The sequence below is a fragment of the Osmerus eperlanus genome, chromosome 9, assembly GCF_963692335.1.
Source record: "Osmerus eperlanus chromosome 9, fOsmEpe2.1, whole genome shotgun sequence".
Lineage (NCBI taxonomy): Eukaryota > Metazoa > Chordata > Actinopteri > Osmeriformes > Osmeridae > Osmerus > Osmerus eperlanus.
The window spans coordinates 13,455,726-13,477,339 of NC_085026.1; the positions used below are offsets into that span (position 1 = coordinate 13,455,726).

General features: G+C 47.2%; 1 protein-coding gene across 1 annotated transcript in view; it reads left to right on the forward strand.

The window, feature by feature from the left end:
• Positions 1 to 1,115: 1,115 nt before the first annotated feature.
• mdga2a (MAM domain containing glycosylphosphatidylinositol anchor 2a) overlaps positions 1,116 to 21,614 on the forward strand; it is a 60,940-nt gene continuing 40,441 nt past the window's right edge. The window contains exons 1-2 of the mRNA XM_062470157.1: positions 1,116 to 1,927; positions 19,655 to 19,794. Of these exons, the coding sequence (XP_062326141.1) occupies positions 1,855 to 1,927; positions 19,655 to 19,794 (213 nt within the window). The 5' untranslated portion in view covers positions 1,116 to 1,854. The remainder of the gene's footprint in view (positions 1,928 to 19,654; positions 19,795 to 21,614) is intronic.

Sequence of the window (21,614 nt, forward strand, 5' to 3'; positions counted from 1 at the left end):
CAAAACAAAATAGGATGCAGATTCATTCTACACGGACAGTTCTTGAAAGTGATCAAGGACATGCTTTCACTTGGGAGTAACCTCTGAATGCAAGAAGCTTAGAAAAATAGAGATGTGGATGAAACCTATGACCTATGGATCAGATTACGTGCATCATATTATGTGGTCTCAGAGCAACACGTGTATTGGCTGGCATAGGCAGCTGTGAAAGACCAACACAATAGTGGGGGGAGAATGTACCAGAAGACACCATCTCTGAAGCTAGACACAGTTGAACTGTAGCAGGTGGGCCTTATCCTAATCTGAATTCACCCGGAATCTTCCCAGTCAATGATTTTGCAGTACATTTCAGCTCCCAGATGTTGTTTTTCTCTCCCCCTTTCCTTCTCCCTGCTCGCCCTTCAACTCTCCCTCTCCTCCGGGCTCCAGAAGAGGGCAGTCAGGGTACTCTGTACTGTACTGCACACTGCTAAGATGTCAGAGACACACATGCCAATTTTCAGCATGTTACTTTGGGCCACACTATTCTGATTGTGTGAGGGCTGGCAGGCAACCAGGTCCTCCTGTAATGTATTGTGATGGGTGCAGAGTGGCAAACACATACCCACACACACACACACACACACACACACACACACACACAAACACACACCCACCCACAGAGAGAGAGAGAGAGAGAGAGAGAGAGAGAGAGAGAGAGAGAGACACATGCACACATGCAAACACAAACTGCAGTGTGGAACAGAAGGCACTAGCTCTCCCTCTGGTCAGTATATAGCCACTGGTGGTCAGCAGTAAACAAGTCGACACATTTAGAAGGCAAGTTACATGGCCAACCTCATCTGCTAAGAAGAAGATTAAAATGGAAGTTCCTGACTAAATGCTGCAGATGACATCATACAGTATTAATATGCTACCTGGAAAATCCTTTTTCGTTTTCTCTGCAACATCGCTCTGAGTTTAACGTTTTGTAAAACAATTGTTCCTCGGCCCATGTTCTCAAGCTCGGTTTTTCACGGCGTGAGTGCCTCTCATACAAATGAGATTTGAGGAGTCACGCACTTGACGTCGGCGGGAAGCGGGGGCTCGTTCCAGCGCAGTACTGCACGTAGTGCGCAGCGTGACTGACAGTCTCTGAGCATCCTCCTCTTCAATTAAAATCTGGTCAAGACGTTTAGATATAAAAACCGACATAGAGCGACGCCTCGTCGTTCCGGTTTCAGGCACTGTCGGGAGAGGGATTCTTGAGCTTAAAGAAAACGTCGCTACAGAGGAAGACAAGTTCACTCTCTTTCCTTGGTAGGCGTATGAAGGCATCACTAACGGCACAGCATCACGGAGCGCCTTTTGACTCGCTTGCCTCCCGGTGCGCCGTTAAGAATGAGGCACCTACAAGTGGACATCAGCATTTCTTTCATTAATGTTTAGTGATGGAAATAGCTGGATTCAGTGAAAGGGGAGCGGACATTCGAAGAGACCACTGGATAGCAAAATTCTGCATAATTTCCAGCCTTTCGTCCCCTGTTTCCTTTACAATGTCACTACCAAGGAGACCGTCCTGAGGCACCTGTATGCCCTGTCCAAGGCGGTATGACTGACATGTAATACTGTATGGTGCGTAGGCTACATCACTGTGATTCAAGGCTGGACGGTCAAATGGGCTACTGCCCTCGTCGAAAATAGGGCAGAGTCGAAAAAGTGATATAAATTCAAAATTTGTCAACCGGTTTTCCAACCGGATTTGTTGGAATTCTGGTACAGAAGTAGCTTGAATTGACTGTTCTGACCAGCAGCCTCTCAACTCGAAGAGAACCTGTCACTGTGGAATTGGATAATGTTGATATTAACGTGAAAATGGGTTTAGTTTTCGGTCTCTTGTGGCTGTTCAACGTCTTATTGGAGGGCATCCATTGCCAGGGAGTATATGGTAAGCAAATTAATTCCTAAACGTTCAAATTGACCTTGTTATAAAATGTGTAGAATGCCTTTTAAATGTTTCAAATTAATAATCTCTTTACCCTCTGTTAGTGAACTGAGTGATTATCAATATCTCCTCGTTTTGATGGAAATATGACCACATTGCCCAACAGGTAGCCGTTACAGGCTATTATTAGGTGGGGGGTTCCGCCTGAAACCACAGGTTCACTGATAAACGCACGCACCACCGTGACCAACGGCCATTAAATTGGACTAGACCCACAGCTCGCGTAAACGATATCCGCTGCAAATGCTACTGGCAGCCGTGGCTGTCACTACCAGAGCTGTGCCCGGTTTACAACGGAAACCTACGGGGCATCAATCCCGTTTCATTATTACCTGTGCAGTCCAGCTAAGGCACTGATTACTGACACCCTGTTGGAACGTCAATGCCATTATGCTCGGATATGATGCATAACCCAATAGTCCGAGTTTGTGATAGGTCCAAAGCAGCCAATATGACATCGAATGGGTAAAAACCTTTTATGTTAAAGTCAGTGTCTTTTCTGGTTGCCTGATGATTGAGAGTCACCCAACCCTCCTCATCAGTTCACCTCTTCTGGGTCACATTGTTGGCTCACTTTCCTGTTGATTTCTGACAGTTCAATCCTGTCAGTACAGTCTGTCCAAGCCATTGATTGCTTATACATTTAGTCATTTAGCAGACGCTCTTATCCAGAGCGATTATAGGGAATCATGTTGATGATTATGGTCTTCCTTCAAGTGCTCTTTAGATTCAGTGTGTTCCCCCTTGGGTCTGCCTGTGGAAATGATGGAATGAGCCTTTAAAATGTATTATTGTCAGGCGCATCAGAAGAAGCACAGCTTTCCCAGCCTTACAGGACTTCAGCCTACCACAGTGTGTCCCTACAGCGACAGACGTCAGAGGGCTAGTATTGCAGCATCAGATAATCTGTGGTTTAATATGGGAAGATTAGGAAGGCAGGAGAGAGGAAACACATTAGTCTGAAGCTTCTTTTACCATCCGGATGTTTACTGACAGATTTTAGATAACAGCTCCCGACAACACAGACTTAGTTCAGTTCAGTAATATCAGTTCATGCTACTCTCTCTCTCTCTCTCTCTCTCTCTCTCTCTCTCTCTCTCTCTCTCGTTATAATCAACTAATCCTTCCTCCTGTCAGTATAAATATGCATTTAAACATTTCACTAAACTGATTTTAGGCTACTTTTAGTTAAGAGATCCACTCTGAGGAAACACTTAGGAAGGCCCCGGGTCTTACGGCTGCTGAGCTTCCTCACTTTGATTTAGCGTGACAACAGGGAGCCATCTTTGATCATAGCATTCCTCATCCTTCTTATGAGTTTCATTGAAGATCCGCAAAACAATTACATAGGTTCATTACAAAGACATCCCAAAGGATTTACTAATCAGGAATTCCCTAAAACCTGTACTGATTTACTACCTGACTGAGTGACAAGCAGGGTTGTTGCACAGTAGCATTGACAGTGGGGAGTCGGAGCTGGCATCTGGGGAGAGCAGAGAAGGTCCTGCCTGGATCAGCCAATGAGGATCCTAGATTCTCAAAGGTCACATCCACACCCCTGTAACCATAACCTTTGTCTGTTTTATAACATCAACCTGCTGCTGTATTCTGGCCTAGTCTAACATGGCATTTAAAAACAACAAAAAATAAAATATATATGGGATAATGGGGTCAGTTGGTACTAGAACATTTTGTAAATCATCATTATCAGCTCGCTTCAGCCACAGTCAGAGTCAGAGTTGTGTGTCTAGGCAGCATGGAAACAAAAGTACAGCTTCTGAAGTGAACCTTGAACACAGGACATTTTCAGAACTACTCCTTGACTTGGAATCATAGACTTAATGAATGCTGATCGGGGAGAGTGGCAGATAACTGCCTCTTTGCCCTGTCACCTCCATGCCTCTCTTCCTCCCTGCCTCACGTTCTGCATGACTGTGAGCTGACCCCCACCAGCAGTCTTCCCACCTGCTACTATGTCTCCCAGTGGTCCTCAGATATGTCCGCTCTCTACACAGGTCAGCTCTTGTGCCCCTCAACAAAGGAACCAAGGAGAATGATTCAACGTAAACATAAAAAAACACACACATATGTCATCTCCTACAGGATAATAGTGTGCCTTTGCTTCTGGGGCATCATCCACACTTCTAACCGTAAAAAAAACGACAACACAATTCCCTTGTCACCTTCACTTAGCTAATAGCCTGAAGAGTAGGCAGCATGTAGCAGGAGTCATGGCCTCTGCTGTGGAGCGTCCTGCGTCTTCTCCCAGGCTCTGCCTCTGTGTGCTGAGTGAGTGGGTGGGTGGGGGAGGTTGGACCCCCCAAGCCTGCATCCTCCCCTGGTCCTCCTCCTCGCTGACTCAGCATCATGGCAGGTTGAGCAGTCTACATGTCCCTCAGCTCTCTTCCTTCAGACCGACAGCTAGTGCAATGCATAAAGCGCTTATGATGGACCGTAAACAAGTTACTCATGCATGTTTTTATTGTAATCATACATTAGAGGCTCTCTGCCAAACATAGACAATCATTGTTGATGCAGACTGAGTCCTTAATGCCTCCCCTGCCTGGCCATTATCATGATTTATTAAAACACATGTCACTTCCTCAGGGTTAGGAGCTGCAGTGATTACAGAGATGTATGGTCACAGACTGCATAGCATAGGCCAGACAGACAGACTGGTAAACAGACAGGCAGACAAACAGGCAGCAGACAGAATTTAATAATAGAATGTTGAACAATTCAAGGGCCTGTGAGAAAATGACACGTTCGGTTCTTATCAAAGATTTTCTCAGCTGCGCTTCTAAGTATAGCCATTTCCAGAATCCCATTCCTGCTGAACAGTATCCAAGTTTTGATGGAAATAATCTGGATGTGCTGTGGAGAGAGAGGTCTCTGGAGCTTCAGGGCACTGTACATCTCACACACAGACACAGGTTAGTTTGTCCTATATCCATTTTGAATTCAAAGTCCTGCAGGTCAGCTGGTGTAGCGGATCTCTTCAAGGCCTGCATCTTAGTGGGTTCGGTGCGTGTGTGTTTGTGTGTGTGTGTGATACACTGTAGGTCTTTACAGAGTTATTATATTACAGGGTGCGCACTGTATGGTAGGCCACACACTACAGCCCAAACTCATATACTGTACTGAGTTGGTTCTATTTGCTTGTTCCTTATTGCTGTCTGTTTGTTGGTTCTCTTCCACAGATAATTATCATCTGGTGAGAAATCAGCACTGTTATGATACGCAATTATATAACCTTAATGTGTTACATATGCATTCCTCCTGGATCCTCACTGGCTGGAATATAGGCCTCTTACACAACAGGCCCCTGGTACACTGGTCTAGTGGTCCTGGTGCTGATACTGAGGAATGTGTGTGCATGTGTGTGTGTGTTTATGTGTGAGCGAAACCAATCAAGGCTGACTTTAACTAGACTGCCGACTACATATACTGTAGAGTGCTGTGTAGGTCTGCAACTGTGCTGTTGATGGACCATACATACAGAACACCACTGGTGTGGTTTTGTTGCCGCCTCCACATCAAACCTTTCTGAAATATAAACGATGGGCTGATACAGGGCTGCTAAAGTACTGTATTTGGACATTGACATGAATGTATGAAATGAAAGTGAGTATGAAGAAAAAAAGCTTTTTCCAGGCGGACAGACAAACTAACAGGACAGACAGACAGACAGATAGACCGACGGGCAGCCAGCACATAGAGAGACAGGCAGGCAGGAAGGCAGACAGTGAGAGGTATTGTGTGGTGGAGCTGATCTGCTCATTTGTGTCTGGTTAATCTGGACAGGCTGGATAATGGCATTCTCTGGCCTCAGGATCCCATCTGTCAGAGAGAGGGAGAGAGAAAAAGGAGAATGAGAGGAAGAGAAATGGAGGGAGGGAGAGAAAAGGGAGAATAGGAGAGAGAAAGAGAGCGGGATGGATGTTTTATCAACAGCCAGATTAGGCCAAATGATTGGTCGGCAGTCAGTGCACTGTGACGGCAGAGGCCAGTGGCAGATTAGAGATCCTCCAGCCTCTCAATCTAGAGGAGAGCCACTCTGATGTCCCAGGGTCAATGTCTGTCTGTGAGTGGTGGTGTGTGTATGTGTTTGTGTGTCTTTGTGCATGTGTGTGTGTGTAAGTTAATTACTCTTGGTATTTGTGTGTGTGCGTTGTGCGAGTGCTTGTGTGTGAGCCAGTTAATGGATGGAAGGTGACATACAGCCTGTGTGTGAGCCTGAGACAAGCCTCCCGGGGTGAGACTGTCACCCTGGACTCTGCAGGACACTAGGTGGAGTTGACAGCACTGTGACACAGGTGACAGTGCTTAGATGGAAACAGTTGGGACCTTTGTTTATTAACTTTAATTTAACCAGAATTGTAGACTGAAAGCACCCTATTCTTTGTGTTTGTCCGTGGTTTGGTCCAGGGCATTGTGAGGAGGCTTGGTAGGCTGTTGGTGTTTCTGTGACACCATCATTATTCAGAGAACATGCAAATGGAGGCACACACACACACACACAAACACACACACATCCTAGATAGCTGTGTGAAGGAATCATTAATCGCAGCATCTGGTGTCCAGCAGGTTAAGCCAAAGCTCATTATATCTGGTTTTAGAGGAGTGCAGAGCGGAGCAGTGGGTACTGGCTCTCTAGACCAACAACAACAACATTAACATACAGTAGCACAGTGAGGAGGGACGCGCTTGTCAGTATTCCTACCTGGAACCATACCTGTCCCCCAGGGTAGTAGAGGATAACAATTGCAGTCCTTACATTGAGACATACATACAGTATGAAGACCTGCTAGAGAAACTTGACAATTTAATGCAAACCAGTGTTGTAGTGGTCACTAAATATATTTATTTTTTACCACAATTGTATAGTATTACATCAGTGTTGCTTACGGTTTTATGATAAGAAAATGTTTTATTTGTCAGATATATATTGACAGTGTAATCTAGACAGTGAAATGCTTATACGTGTCCAAGTATATATGTACAGTATAATATACTTGCAAACAGACCCTCAGCTGTTATATCAGACATACTGGAATAAGAAGGGGGTTTGGTGAGCCAGGCTGATAACACAGGGTTGTGCAGGAGAAGCTTCAGTCACAATGCTCGACAGAGCCTTCCATATCAACCGTTTTTGATGAGTCATCCTCTTCCCCTGTGAAAATATAATCTGAGTCAGATATTCTTATCAGTAATCCTGGTGTAATATTTGTCTGTTTCCACGCTGTAGCTCTGCAGGTTTCCGTATCCAAATCATGATACCATTCAGATGTGGAACACTGCTCTCTCTGCTGCAGAATCTGAGGAGGGAGTCAGGAGTTCAGGGTGGCCTAGTGCGCTGGATGGCTCTGCCCATTAGAGGCCATTGAAAAGCAGTCAACCATGATGACATGCCTGGTGTCCAACGGATGATTGGCCCACCTCCAGAAACACGTTCTACATGAAAAATTGCCTGCCAGCTCAGACCTGTTTTTGTAGTTTTTTTTTCTAAAAACTTTTTTTGTTAAACGTTTATTTAGTCAGGTCAATTTTAGCCTGGTTCTTTCTTTCCAGGGGTAATTACTTTTGCAGAAGCCATAAGTAAAATATCAATTTCTAAACAGTCAGATACAGACCGACATTGATATCTGACCAGTCACAGTCTGACTCACTTCGGACCAATAAGATCATCTGACCCATCATGGCAACTCAGCTACAGGACATGACATCAGCTCTGACTAATCAGATAGTTCAGCACATCATCTCTGACCAATCATAAACAGAATAACCCTTCATCTCTCATTACCTTAGCCTTTCCACACCGGTATACTAAACAGGGGGACACCAGGTCACCGCCATGTCACGGTAAACATGGTTACGTCACTGCATCTTTCAGAGATCAGAGACGAGCTGCCTCGGCATCGCAGAGCGTCACCACGACAGGTCATCGGTTGGAGGATGAATAACCTTGCCAGCGGATCAAGATAATCCCAAACTCCCGGATTAGGATGATATCAAACCATACACCCATATTCCTAAAACAGCAACGTCAGCGTTTAAACCCGGCTATAAGCTCTGTGTTTCTCTGATTCCTCGATTGTGCTGACAGTAGCCCCTTTTACAAAACCTTGAGAATCAACTACACGGGGTATGGGATAGTTGAACATGACACGCTCTTGTAAAACAAGACCAACACTTACGGTTTGAGTCTGCAAGGGCCTGTTGCTATAATTTTGATGACGCACTTCATGAGGCTTCTCAAGACATTTTCATTCATCGCCCATGTCTCTTTCATATCTCTCTCTCTCTCTCTCTCTCTCTCTCTCTCTCTCTCTCTCTCTCTCTCTCTCTCTCTTGTCTTGGTCTATGTTTTTCATCATGCTTAGTTTCTGTCTGTCTCCCCCCCCCCCTGTTTCTGTGCTGATCAAGCTATTAGCTGTAGATTGAGCGGGAGTGCGTTAATATGTGTTAATAAGTGTTAATGTGTGTTAATGAGGATGTAGTGTGGCAGATTGCTGCTAGCTGTGGGCTGTGCTGGGGTGGGCTAATCTCTACACAGGCTGTAGAACAGAAAGCTGGTCCAATGGCCTACATCTCCGAAGGGTAGGATCTACAGTACAGACCCGTTGTTCGTACTGAATGATATTCTATGGACGTAGGACCCAGAGCCAAGATGGCTACAGTGCTACAGGCTACATCTGACAGACCCTATGAACACTGCATTGCATATCTTTTTCCTAGAACCATCGTGACTCTCTGACCATCCTTATCTCTCTCTCTTTCTCTCAATCTCACTCTCTCTGTCTCTATTTCTCTTTCTCTCCCTGTCTCTCCCTGTCTCTCACTTTCTCTCTCTCTCTCCCAGTGATTTCTCTCTGCCTGTCGGGAGACATTGTGTATCTATACCAGGGCTAGTTTACTGGATCTGCTCCTCACAGACCCTGGGCAGACCCTGTAAGCTACAATAACTTGCCCTACACAGTCATACAGTAGTGTGCTTTCCGCTTCGTTTCCGAATAACCGCCATCTGCTTTCCATTCTGGATGTTGTGGCTATATGACATCTAATTAGATCTGGGGGGAACAATATGTAGTCTGAATCACTGTAGTTTTATACCCCAGCTGCATAGCTGCTCAGAGTTTATACCTGACAAAGGACTGCATGTCAACGCATATCTATAAATAGAGGTAGTGGTTTGTTTAGTGGTACAATGTTGTAGCTGTTCCACTATGATACCCCAGGGCCAGTGGTCCTACTCTTCCTGCTTCTATAGCCCACAAGATGGAAATCAAGCAGAAAGGGCTGTTCATAATGCTGCAAGTGAAGGGATAGAAAGGAGGGGGGGGGGGAGCAATATACAAAGCCTTAATTGCAGAGAGAACCTTAGAGCCTTGGTCAGCGATTCCTAACCTGTGGCCCACTAGTGGTCTGCGAGGGTAATGCAGGTGGGCTGCAAAACCAATGAAAACAAAAATATGCAAAAATAAATAAATTATACTTTATAATGTTGGTTCATGATTATAATTTGTATGCATTACTTCCGCATATTGCATAAGCCATGTCAAAAACTTAAAGCAGCGAGCAGTTACGTTACTTCTCCATTCTCACACACAAATGCTTTTCGGGTAGTTCGGGTTATCTTTCCTAAATGACAATTAACAATGTACATAGGATTCTCTGTTGCTGCCCTTCAAGCGATAGGGAAACAAAACTACAAAGGTATAAGGTTTATCTAACTCAGTAAGGACATTTGCTAGCGAGCTAGCTAACATGTTTTAGCTTGCTTGCTAGTCGTTTATGTTAACACAAACACAATTGGTCTGTCATGTTCCCTATGGATAATGTAACATGTAACAACCTATTCTGGTTATTAAAAGTCACATTTCTAACTTTACCGGAAGTTCTAGACCTGGCCCATTTCCCACCATATACGTAGCACTGTCGTGTGCATAGCCAAATATAGCAGTTTGCTATTTAAAGTCATGTTATATGGAACTATATGAACGGTGGTAGTTACTTAGACTTGCTCTCTTGTGTGCTTACTGTGGCGCTGATGGACACTGTCTTCTTTGATCGCTCAAATACATTTACGACAAAAATATTAGAGGTATGCAAGTGGGCCTCGAAGTGGAAAAGGTTGGGAATGGCTGGCATAAGCTATCAATGAAAGCTCTTTGTATGCAGGTCTCATTAATGGCCGTTAGAATATGGTTTCTGTTTCTCTCAGTTTTATCACTTTGTTTTCTGTATTAAGTATGCTGCAATTTCATGAGGCACGTAATAGAACAGACAAGGCATGAATAGTGATGGGGAAATGTTTGTTTGTGTGGTAGACACCTGTGTGCGCGTGCAAGTGTGTGTGAGACAGGCCCATGACCCGCAAGATCACACAAGTACACTGAGACAGCAGTCATGACTGTATCACTGTAGATTGATCCCTGTTTTATTCAGTAGGAAGCATAGACGTAGTTCTCCAATGCTGCTGTGCTGAGCTGTCTTGAACTGGGAGGCACATTCAGCTGCAGGGATCTGGGAATTTCAGCACATGAAATGTTGATAGGAGGAGTTTAATGAGATGAAGTCTGTATATAGGACAACACCAACGTGGTGGTGTTGGCCCACATATGCTAAGAAGATTATCATGGGCACACAATTTCATTGTGTCAAGTTAAATGATGTATCCTCACACAAATCTGTGTCCTTATGTGCATTGGAGGTGGTTCGGTGACAAGGCTCATAACCCTCAAGGATGATAACCCTGCCTGTCACCTGCAGAGCAGTCATCCACCAGCACCCATTCATAAGACCTGGTTTAAGCAAAGTGAATGTCCTGAATGTGAGAAAGACCTGGGTTCAGTTCAGTACGTCTTTTTCGAAACAGTAGGCCTAACCCATGTACAATCCCCTTGTTCCAGTTTTACTAAAAGTTTTGTTTTACAGAGATTCTCTCTAATTGAAGTCATTTGTACACACACAGACACACACACAGCCTATTCCCAGGGCTGCACTAGTAAAAGTGTTTTAGCGGAGCCTGAGTGGATGCAAACAGACACCAGAGTGATGAGTATCCCTGCTCTGACCCCCAGCCACTCTCCTGAGAAGATGGAAAAACAAGAACCAACGAGCGGCTTGAAAGAAGTTAGGGTGGAAGGAGGGGGGTGGGGGTGGAAGACGTGACAGCCCGTCCTTTCCAGAGTGTCCTTGATAGAGTCAGCTTGCTAGCCATTCCAGGTCTGGGTTTAGTAGGCTAGCCGGTGAGCTGAAGTTAAAGGTTGTTACTCACAGCGTGATAAGACTGGTTTCATTCCTGCAGCTACTGACCTTCCTCACAATAGACCTCACTGCAATCCATTGATGCAGTAGGCTGCCCAATTCACACGAGGTGATGAGAGACATTGAATTGATGACTGTAGAGAAATGTAGATCTTCCACCTGACTGGGTGTGTCATGTGTTTGTGTTCCCCACCCACACACACATGCACTCGTCATGCAAGATGAACAGTGCAATCTTGTCACTGGCTGCCTTTCTGCATGACGGTCTATGGTGTATATGTTTGAATGTGGTGCATGGGTGCTGTATGTATACTGTGTGTGTGTGTCTGTGTGTGTATGCGCTGCAGTATCAATTCCTGGTTGGATGCTCCTAACATGTTCTAGAGGAGGTCTATTTCCTGCATGACTTGTCTCATTGCTTCCAATTACGCTGCAGCCCAGCTCCACGGCAAGGCCGGGATGAGATTACACTAGTAGAGGTTATTAGAGTAATCAAATACACATTTTCATGGCAAACTGCCCCTCGGTGCTGAGGGTTCAGTGAGCAGTACTGCATCTGCACACGTACTTTTCTTCTTTGTTTTTTCTTCTTCTTTGTTTAACAAACAAAAATAAAACTTGGACGATGAATAACTAATGACCACCTGGTTTTCCGTCGAATCAGAGGAGGCCTCGGTTCCGGAACTGAGCCATCGAGCCTTCACACACTGCAAACAAAAATCATTTCATATGCAAATGGGATTACGTAGTCGTTCAGTTGGAACTTTTCGACCCCTCTGCTTGCTCCCTACCTTTCAACTGTTATTACGGGTTCCTGAAATAGGTTGTGTTGGTTACGTAAACAGGGAGGCGTGGCCTCGGTGATGCGGCAGTGCAGAGGATCGCTCCAGGTGTCCAATACGAGAGGCTCACATGCTGCTCAGGGTGAGAGGGAGGGAGGGAGTGGGGAAGAGGGGGGGAGTGGGTGAATTTGTAAGAGTGTGTACTAGTAAGGGACAGAGGCGGAGTGGGTGAAAATATAGTGGAAAAAGAGAATGAGAGCTGGAGAGGGGGAGGTGGGGGGCATCCAAGGCCATGTAGCCGACAACCCAGTGATGAAGGATACAAAGATATGAGATGATTGAGACTTGATGATCATGTACAGAATGTGTTTGTCCGCTGCTGTCTGCCTTCAGGCTGGAGCTGAGATCACATCTTCTATCATCCTCCCCAGCCTTGGCCCAGGCCTCACAGTCCTGACAGAGTGCCTGGAGGATGGCTGGCTGTCCCACTGCTGGGCACAGCTCAAGGGAAATGTGTGTGTGCTTATGTCTCTCTCGCTCGCTCTGTCTGTCTGTGTGTGTGTGTGTATGCATGCTTTTGTTTCTGTGTGTGTTTGTATGTTTACTGTATATGTGTGTTCATTTCGATCAACATGCCAGATCACAATTAACCTGATAGATAGTCCCTGTGTGGTGTAGCCTACCAGAGTCCTCTGCTCTGAGCTTGATGGAAGATGATGGCCGACAGTTTCAGATCACAAATGTCCAACTCTGGCTCCTCCCAGCCTCAAGTTATTTCCCACATCTTATCATGATGTGTGTCAGCCCAAGAGGTGTTAAACACTGACACTTTGACGGTTAGTGCGCGTGTGTGTATGTGTGTGTGTGTGAGTAGGTTGGGCAGCTGTGTTCACATCTTTCCTCCAACCTCGTCGCTAGCACACTGACATTCTGAATGTGTTGGCAACATCAGTGCAGAGCTTCTTTACAGTCAACGTGACTCCTCTTCTCTGAAACGCTAGCTAACAGTCGCTACAACTGTAGAGATGAAGCACTAAGTACCGTAAATGGTGGCATGATGCAATCTGCAGAGAACAGAGGTGCAGGACAGGATAGAAGAAATCCAAATAGAACAGAACAAGAAAGGAGAAATCCGAACAGAAAAGAATAGAACAGCGCAGAAGAGATCCGAATGGGACGGAACTGAATACAAATCAATTAATTAATTGTTCTGTTGGAGTCCCAGCATCACGTTGTTGTTCCCCCAGACTCCAGTCTCCTCTAGTTGTGTGTTGATCACCAGTATCAGGCTGACAGGACTGCTGTATGGGGCGGTTGTTAGTGTGAGAGCTGGCTCATGTCCCTTGTCTCATTATGGTACAAGAACAGCTACAATATTTGAGTCTGATTTAGCATCAAAGCTTGTCATCTGCCAGCGTCTCTACAGAGCACTGTTCCCTTCTCTCAGCATAGTGGCATACAGCCTGGCAGACGCGAGGCCTTGAATACGCTCAAGCAAAAAACCATCAGATGAGAGCAAACTGTATTTTAATACTCTGAACAGAGAGGGAAGCACGTCCAATTAGCCAAGAAATATCAGCGTCTTTCTTTTTAGCATTTTTCTTTAGTTGCAAAACTTGACTCCAACGGTTACAATATTGATTTTACCTTGGGTACACTCTCTTCACAGTAATTACAGTAAACTTTTAATAAATCTCACGTTTTGCTTTTTGCATTTCTCTGACCTTCCCTTTCTTTCTCTCCATCGCTGTCTATTCCTATCCTCTTTCTCTTTCTATTCCTCCCTCTCTTTCTATCTCTCTCCCTCTCTTTCTTTATTCCCCTCTGTCTCTGTCTCCCTCTTTTCTGTCCCTCCCTCAATCTTCTCTCTCTCTCTCTCTCTCTCTCTCTCTCTCTCTCTCTCTCTCTCTCTCTCTCTCTCTCTCTCTCTCTCTCTTTCTCTCTCTCTCTCTCTCTCTCTCTCTCTCTCTCTCTCTCATTCAGCTCTGCTGAGGTCAACAGCAGGGTCACACCAGCTGATTGCCATCTGTGGCTCCACTGTACTGTGGACACACAGGGGACTTAGCTAGACTATGTCCACTTACACATACACAGGGGTGCTTATGACATGAACACATGCACACACACACACACACACACACACACAGCGAAAGCTAGTGTAGGCCCCCTGCCGTGTGCATGCGCACACAGAACTGAACACACGCACACAAACACACTACACACACCTACACACAAGCATCCACAACATCTGCGCTTTTTGTTTCAGATTATATGTTTTTTTGTGGTTTGGAATGCCAGGTGTTGTTGAAGAGTCTAAAGAGAGAATGGCCAAGGACACGCGGGTTATTATCCATGCGCTGGATCCCCCTGGATCTCCAACACTCGCACCCAATCTGTCCCTCTCACAAGCCTTTTATCTCCCCACACTGCACAAGTGTTTGGTATTGACTCCTATCACTCTCGCCACAGGGAGGAAACATGTCTTGCCGACAGAATCACCATTCATCTCATCTCTCTTCAGCTGCTCTGCCAAACATCGATGAATTATGTATGAGGGGAGAGAAAATATTTAAACAATTCCGGTTCCATTTATTGATTGGAGGCAGAAATGTCCCCGCAGCTTAGGCAGCGACACAGCAGGACGGGTGTGTGTGTGTGTGTGTGTGCGCATGCGTGTGTGTGTGTTGTGTGTAAGAGAGAGAGAGACCGAGACAAATAGGAAATGTGTTGAGGTTAGCAATCACATCAACTCATTTTGGAGTCAGCTGTGGTCACAGATCTCTGTGCCTCCAAGTCTCCCCTTTCTACCTGTCACTCTCTCTCTCTCTCTCTCTCTCTCTCTCTCTCTCTCTCTCTCTCTCTCTCTCTGTCTCTCTCTCTCTCTCTCTCTCTCTCTGTTTTACTTAAAGTGTGTGCGTGTATTTGACTTTGTGAGTGTGTGCTTGTTTGAGTTAGTAAGTACACACGTGCGTTTGTCATAATGAGCGTGTGTGTGCAATTTGATGAGCATGTGTGCTTGTTTGAGTGGAGATGGCAGAGTGAGTGACAGTTGTCCTGACGACTGGGTGTCTGTCAGGGTGAGTCATCCTTCCTGTGGTGTCACAGTGTTAAAGTCCTACATTACCAACAGGGCTCCTCCTCCACCACTTCCTCACAGTGTTAAAGTCCTTCATTACCAACAGGGCTCCTCCTCCACCACTTCCTCACAGTGTTAAAGTCCTACATTACCAACAGGGCTACTCCTCCACCATTTCCTCACAATTTTGTTCTCCGTCCGTCCGTTCCTTCCCTTCTCTTCCGCCTTCGTACGCTGTTTTATTATTCTCTTTCTCTTCTCCTTTCTCTTCCTTTTGCGTTCCTTCCTCCTCCTCTTACTTTTCCTTCTTCTCCTCCTCCTCCTCCTCCACCTCCTCCTCCTGCTCCTCTACCTGCTCCTCTGCTACCATCCTCCATCACAGCAGCCCACATGAGCTGGTTCCTCCTCTAGCCTCACCGGCTCCTTTGGGCCTGCGGTAACAAGGTTTTACCTGCACTGTGTCAGCGATCCTAAGCTTCAGTTCACCCCTGTGCATGATGGGAACATAAAGATAACACTCTGACCCAGGGTGTTGTGTGAGTGTGTGCGTTTCAGTTTGTGTGTGCAATTTTGTGTGTGTGTGTAATTGGACTGGGATAACTCAGTGTGCTCCCCAGCAGAACAGGCGGTGTATAGAGTGGGATAATGGAGGGTGGACAGACAGATATAGCTGTGTTAGGGAGGAAATAACAACAGAAACTAGCTCGTTTTCATCTCGCAATTTACTGTCTATTGAGAAGGTGATGATCATGCGCTATTTCGGACCACAGTAGCAGATAGAGAGGAGGGCTGTGTTGGCGGGGAGAGCCTTGAGCCACTGATAACCGTCATAGACCAGTCCATTCATTATGTTATTTTACTGTCCAGTACAACCACACACTCTCACGCACACACTGTAGTAGCTGTGTTAAGATGATTTTTTATTTAAGTCAAAAGGCCATACATTGTCTGATGCTATCTTGAAGCAATTATATGCTAATTAGTTTTATGTGTTTTTCCGATGCAGAGAGCAAGGCCCCAGGTTGCTAGCAAGCCTGCTGTATATATGTTTTACACAAACTAATCAAATGGAATTAGGGAAATCTGTTGAACAAACAGTTAGATCACTGGTGTGTGACGCAAACCCATTTCCCTGCCACTGCTCTGTATTCTGCTAGAAATCTCTTTATGGGGCTTAAAACTTTGACTGGATTATCGCTGCTGGTGCATGCTGGGTAACATTCTCATCTCTCCAGCCTTACAAATGTTAGTTCTCAACCTGCACCAAAGCCCCCCCCCCCCCCCCCTCCACTCGTCTCATTTTCCTGCTCTCGGAAGGCAGCTTTGCAGCTCGGATGCACAGAAGCGAGGGAGAGACGTGCATCTTCCTTGGGCTGAGTGGGGAGACAGCGAGCTGCTGCCGCCTGGGACATGGTGGAGAGACCGGCTAAGTGTATCTGACCGCTAAATGTTGGAGGTCCTGGAGACAGGCTGTCTCTCAGGTAGAGCAGCAGCAGCGCCGGGTCCCCCCAGCAGCAGACTAAGCTGAGGACTGGAGGGGTGCGGGCGGGGTACGGGCGGGGTGCGGGCGAGGTGCAGCCACGCTACCTGCTCCAGAAGGAGACTCCCGCTGAGTTGCAGCTGTCCCCGCCGCAGGTGACAGGTCTGCAGCGTCTGTCTGACTGTGGCACACCTGTCCCACACCTGTCCCCTGGTATGGCTGTGCTCCTACAGCAGGGCATTGACATCTCTCCGAATGGCGTTCATGTTCTAGAAAGGTATTCATGTTCTAGAACGGTGCCATTTCATATTGAAACTGGGAGATCGTCAGGTAGTCAATCAACGTGGACGGCCAATGGTGCCGTTGAGAAACAAGCTTTCCTTGTTTTGATTTCTCAGGGGAATCAGTGCAGTGGTCATGAAAAGTTATGAGGCGTTTTGCAGCTAAATTCCATAAGATCTTTATGAGTGGAAAGCAATTTAATCAGTCACAACAAGCACAGATACTTACACACACACACACACACTGTACAGTGTACACACACAGACTCATGCATACACACACTAACACGTCTCCTAATTGCCCCTGGCTAGTCAAGCAATGTGGCTTGGGACAAGTCTAATCGCTGGTATTGTCTCTGAGCAAAAATCATGTAAACAGCGAGGGGCTTTTTTCCATGAATTAGGAAATGGAAGGATTATGGAACTAAAGGAAAGTGAACACAATATGGATCCACGACGTAATCTTCCTGGGGGAGGTCTAATTCCTGAACTGCAGTAGACCCACACTATGCCTGGGAGGTCCTGGGCTTGGTCTCACGCCTGGTTCAGGGGAGATGTTTCCATGCCCTCTCAAAGGAGCAGTGTAAAGCCTGGTTTAGTGGGAATGTCTGGACAGTGGAGCCAAGGAGAGCTCTAATGCTTTAAGCTTTCCCTGGTGTAGGTGTAAGTCCTGGTGTACAGCCTGTTGGAGCCAAGCTGGTAGGTACTGCAGGTGTGGTAAGGCAGGCTGGATGGGGTAACTCAAATTCCTGGACCAGCGTGCAGCCTGGTCTCTCTGATTCGCTGTGCTGCTGGGCCCGTACAACAGCAGGACAAAGACTGGTGTATAACACTAGCTTCACATCCACAGCTGGACAGAAGGGGACCAGAGAGAAATAGTGTTGACCTACTGAGAGCCTACAGGAGCACTGCTCTGATTCTCACTTAGACTCCGAAAAGCTGCTTCATCCAGGACATATTTTCAGTCATCGACAGCTCTCACGTACTGTACACATGGCACACGGCTTACAGCAAGATGCAGTTGTTCCTCTCCTCTCTCCCTTCACCTCTCCTCTCTCCTCCTCCTCTCCTCCCTGTCTCTGTTCACCTATTCAAATCCCACTCCACCTCTACTGATCCATATGCTCGGCCTCAACCATATGCCACTTCTCACTCCCTAAACCAATGGAAATGGCTCAAATTGAGGAGGTGCACGCTGGGAACTGGTTGTCATGGTGTTCGCCGGGGCCTGTTTGGCGCAGAGTGGCGCGAGGCACGGGCATCAGAAAGCCTGGCATCACAGGAAGGCATATTAGTGGAGTCATCTGGGGGAGCAGAGTCTCATTCTCTATAAATAGAGAACAGAGGAAAGTAGGACAGGGAAGGAGGCAGGCAGCTGGCACAAGGAGAGGAGGAAGAGGAGGAAGAGGAGGAAGAGGAGGAAGAATACTCTGCTTTGTAGTCACATCCAGCAGAGCTGTGCTAACCTTTAGCTTGTTAAGCTATTTTTGGAATTTCTTGCTTTCAATTAGCATAACTGATTGCGTTGTGTGTATGGTTCATTTGGCACTTCCCTTACAGTGGACTGACACTGCGTAGCTAAACATCTCCCCTCTCTCTCTCCTGCTATTCCCGTGTGCTGATATCCTGAGATAGGGGGAGCGTCTCAGTGGAGGCCTACTTTCACACCATCAATCCTCTCATGATATTTGGCTCATCTCGAGCACACTCCTGCAGTCTGGCTCGGTCCCCTGGAAGAGCTGCCAGGGCGGCAGGTAGAGCAGCAGGATATTACAGCAGCCCTGGGAGAGAGGCTTTATAAAGGGGGATGATTGGAGCTGCTGCTGACTGCCTCCTGCCTGTCTGTCTGTCTGACTCCAGCCTGTCTTTCTGTCTCCAGCCTGTCTGTCTGTCTGTCTCTCTGTCTGTCTCCTGCCTCTGTCTGTCTCCAGCCTGTGTGTCTGTCATCTGTCTCCTGTCTGTCTGTCTGTCTGTCTGACTCCAGCCAGTCTTTCTGTCTCCAGCCTGTCTCTCTGTCTGTCTGTCTCCTGCCCCTGTCTGTCTCCAGCCTGCCTGTCTGCCTGTCTGTCATCTGTCTCCTGCCTGTCTGTCTGTCTCCAGCCTGTCTGTCTGACCGTTTGTTCTGCTGCTCAGAGGTAGAAATTTATAATGGAACAATCTCCATTTTCAATCTCCTGGGTATAATTCGCAACCACATAAGTCACATGAAACCAGTGAGTTATTTTTACCTGACGACAAATATCCTGACTGTATTTATGTAAGAGTAAATGAGTAAACATGAGCAAATCACCCAGCATGCGAGTACAGCGTTGCTAAGTGCGAGAGGTGTGATGAATCACAACATATTCACGTAGCATCTCGCAGTGTTCGTGTCATGGAGAGTTCACATATTAACACTTTAGACTGGAGTTACACCTACAGGTAATGGAAACTCTTTAGGCCTGACAGTAGCTACTGGGGGAGTAGCTACTGGGGGAGTCAGGTGGCTGAGCGGTTAGGGAATCGGGCTGGTAGTCAGAAGGCTGCTGGTTCGATTCCTGGCCGTGCAAAATGACGTTGTGTACTTGGGCAAGGCACTTCACCCTACTTGCCTCGGGGGAATGTCTCTGTACTTACTGTAAGTCGCTTTGGATAAGAGCGTCTACTAAATGACCAAATGTACTTCCTCCCATCTGAATGCATCGCCTGTTTTACAGCGTTTTTTCTCTAAGCCCGTGAGCATGTCCTCTGGGGCCCTCTGGTCCACGTGTTGCCCTCTGACCTGCCCTCCTGTCTCCTCAGCGCCCCCCACAGTGCGCATCGTGCACTCTGGCCACGCCTGCAACATTGAGGAGGAGCGCTACACAGAGAGAGTGTACACCATCAGAGAGGGAGAGACTCTGGAACTGCAGTGTCTGGTCACGGGACACCCCCGACCCCAGGTAACGCACAGGTTACTGTACACACATGCAGACACAGGGTACATAGGGTTATGTTCCAATCCCCCCTCGGTTACTGTCATAGTGACACCGTACACACACACACGCCTACGTTACTGAACACACATACACTTAAAGGGTTCACAGGGTTCTGTTTAAACCCCCTCTCCCCACACTCCTCCTCCCCCCCCTCCCCCCCCACACACACACACACACACACTGTGACCTAGCTATGTTCTACCTCCTGAGCTCAGCGTGTGTGTAAATGAGAGCGATCAGGCAGACGTGCTTGGACCTCCCGTGGGGGGGGGAGATAGACGCCATGGGAGAGGAGAGTCAGCTGGAGCAGAGCTGCAGCTCGTCACCAGGGAGTCTGCCATTTACGCCCCAAAAGTACTCTGGGGCTCCTATGCACAAAAACGCTCTGAAGAGCAATTTCTGGCTGAGTACGAAGCCGAATGAAAGGAGAGCGAAGAGAAGATGGGTTCTCAGGGGGAGCTGGGAATGAGAGAGCCGCCTTCTGCGGCGGGCCGGGCTCCCGCGCCTCCGAGTGAAACACTAACGCTTCTGACGCGCGCACACTCGTCTGACACGCACGCCTAAAGCACGCACATCTGACACACACACACACAGATGTTGACAACGGTACAGCTCGCCCTGTTCCTCCGAATTCTCATGCACCTCATCCTCTCCTCCCCCTTCGATCTTCCCCAACTCTTGGTTGTCGTTCTGTGTGTTTCTAGAGTGTGTGTGTTTGTTGTCTCAGATGGAGCTGTCTTGGGTCAGGTCCAGGCCTGTCGGCTGCTGGGTGTTGCCTTGGCATCTCCTTTTTCCTCTGTCACGCTGTCGGCCCAGTGAAGCCAGAAGTGACAACCTCCTCTACTCTGCTCTCCTTCTCTTCTCCTTTCTCTTCTCCTCCTCTCCTATCTACTCCTCTCCTGTCCCTCTGTTCTCCGCCTCCTGTCCTCTCCACTCTTGTCTCCTCTCCTCTCTCCTCTCCCCTCTTCTCCCCTCTACCTTCTCTCATCTCCTCTCCCATTCCCCCTCCTCCTCTCCCCTCTTCTCCCCTCTACCTTCTCTCATCTCCTCTCCCATTCCCCCTCCTCCTATTCCCTCTTCTCCCCTCTACCTTCTCTCATCTCCTCTTCCATTCTCCCTCCTCCTCTCCCCTCCCCTCTTCTCTCCTCTTCTTTCCTTTTCTCTTCTATTCTCCTGGCCTTTCCACCTCTTTTTGAAACGGAGCGCGTGAGTGAACCGTGTGTAGGGCTTGTTATATCACCCTTCCTTTGTACAGTACATTCCTCTAACTCTGACACACCTCCTATCCTCCTCCTCTCCACTCCTCCTCCCTTCCAGTCACTGTCTGTCCTCCCCCACACACACGCACGCACGCACACACACACATACACACACGCATACACACACACGCATATACACAGACCCAGGCCTGTGGCAGATCCTGCAGGCTGCTGCTGATGACAGCCTGTGGAGGAAGGAAGCTATAAATAGAATAGCCAATGGGCTGGCTCGCTTGTCTTTCCCACACTGGGCCCTACGTCACTGCAGAGCCCTGGTGCTGAGGCTGGATCTCTCTCTCGCTCGCTCGCTCGCTCTCATACATACACACACTTTTATCTTTCTCTCACACACTCTTCTCTCAGTGAGTCACACACACATACTTTAGATCTCTAACTCTTTGACCCACACACTCGCCCTGCATGTCTCTCACACACATTCTCACTCTATAACCCACGCTTTCTATACTCTCTCAAACAGTCTCCTCTCCCATACAATCCACTTCTGTCTGTCTCACAGGTATTATC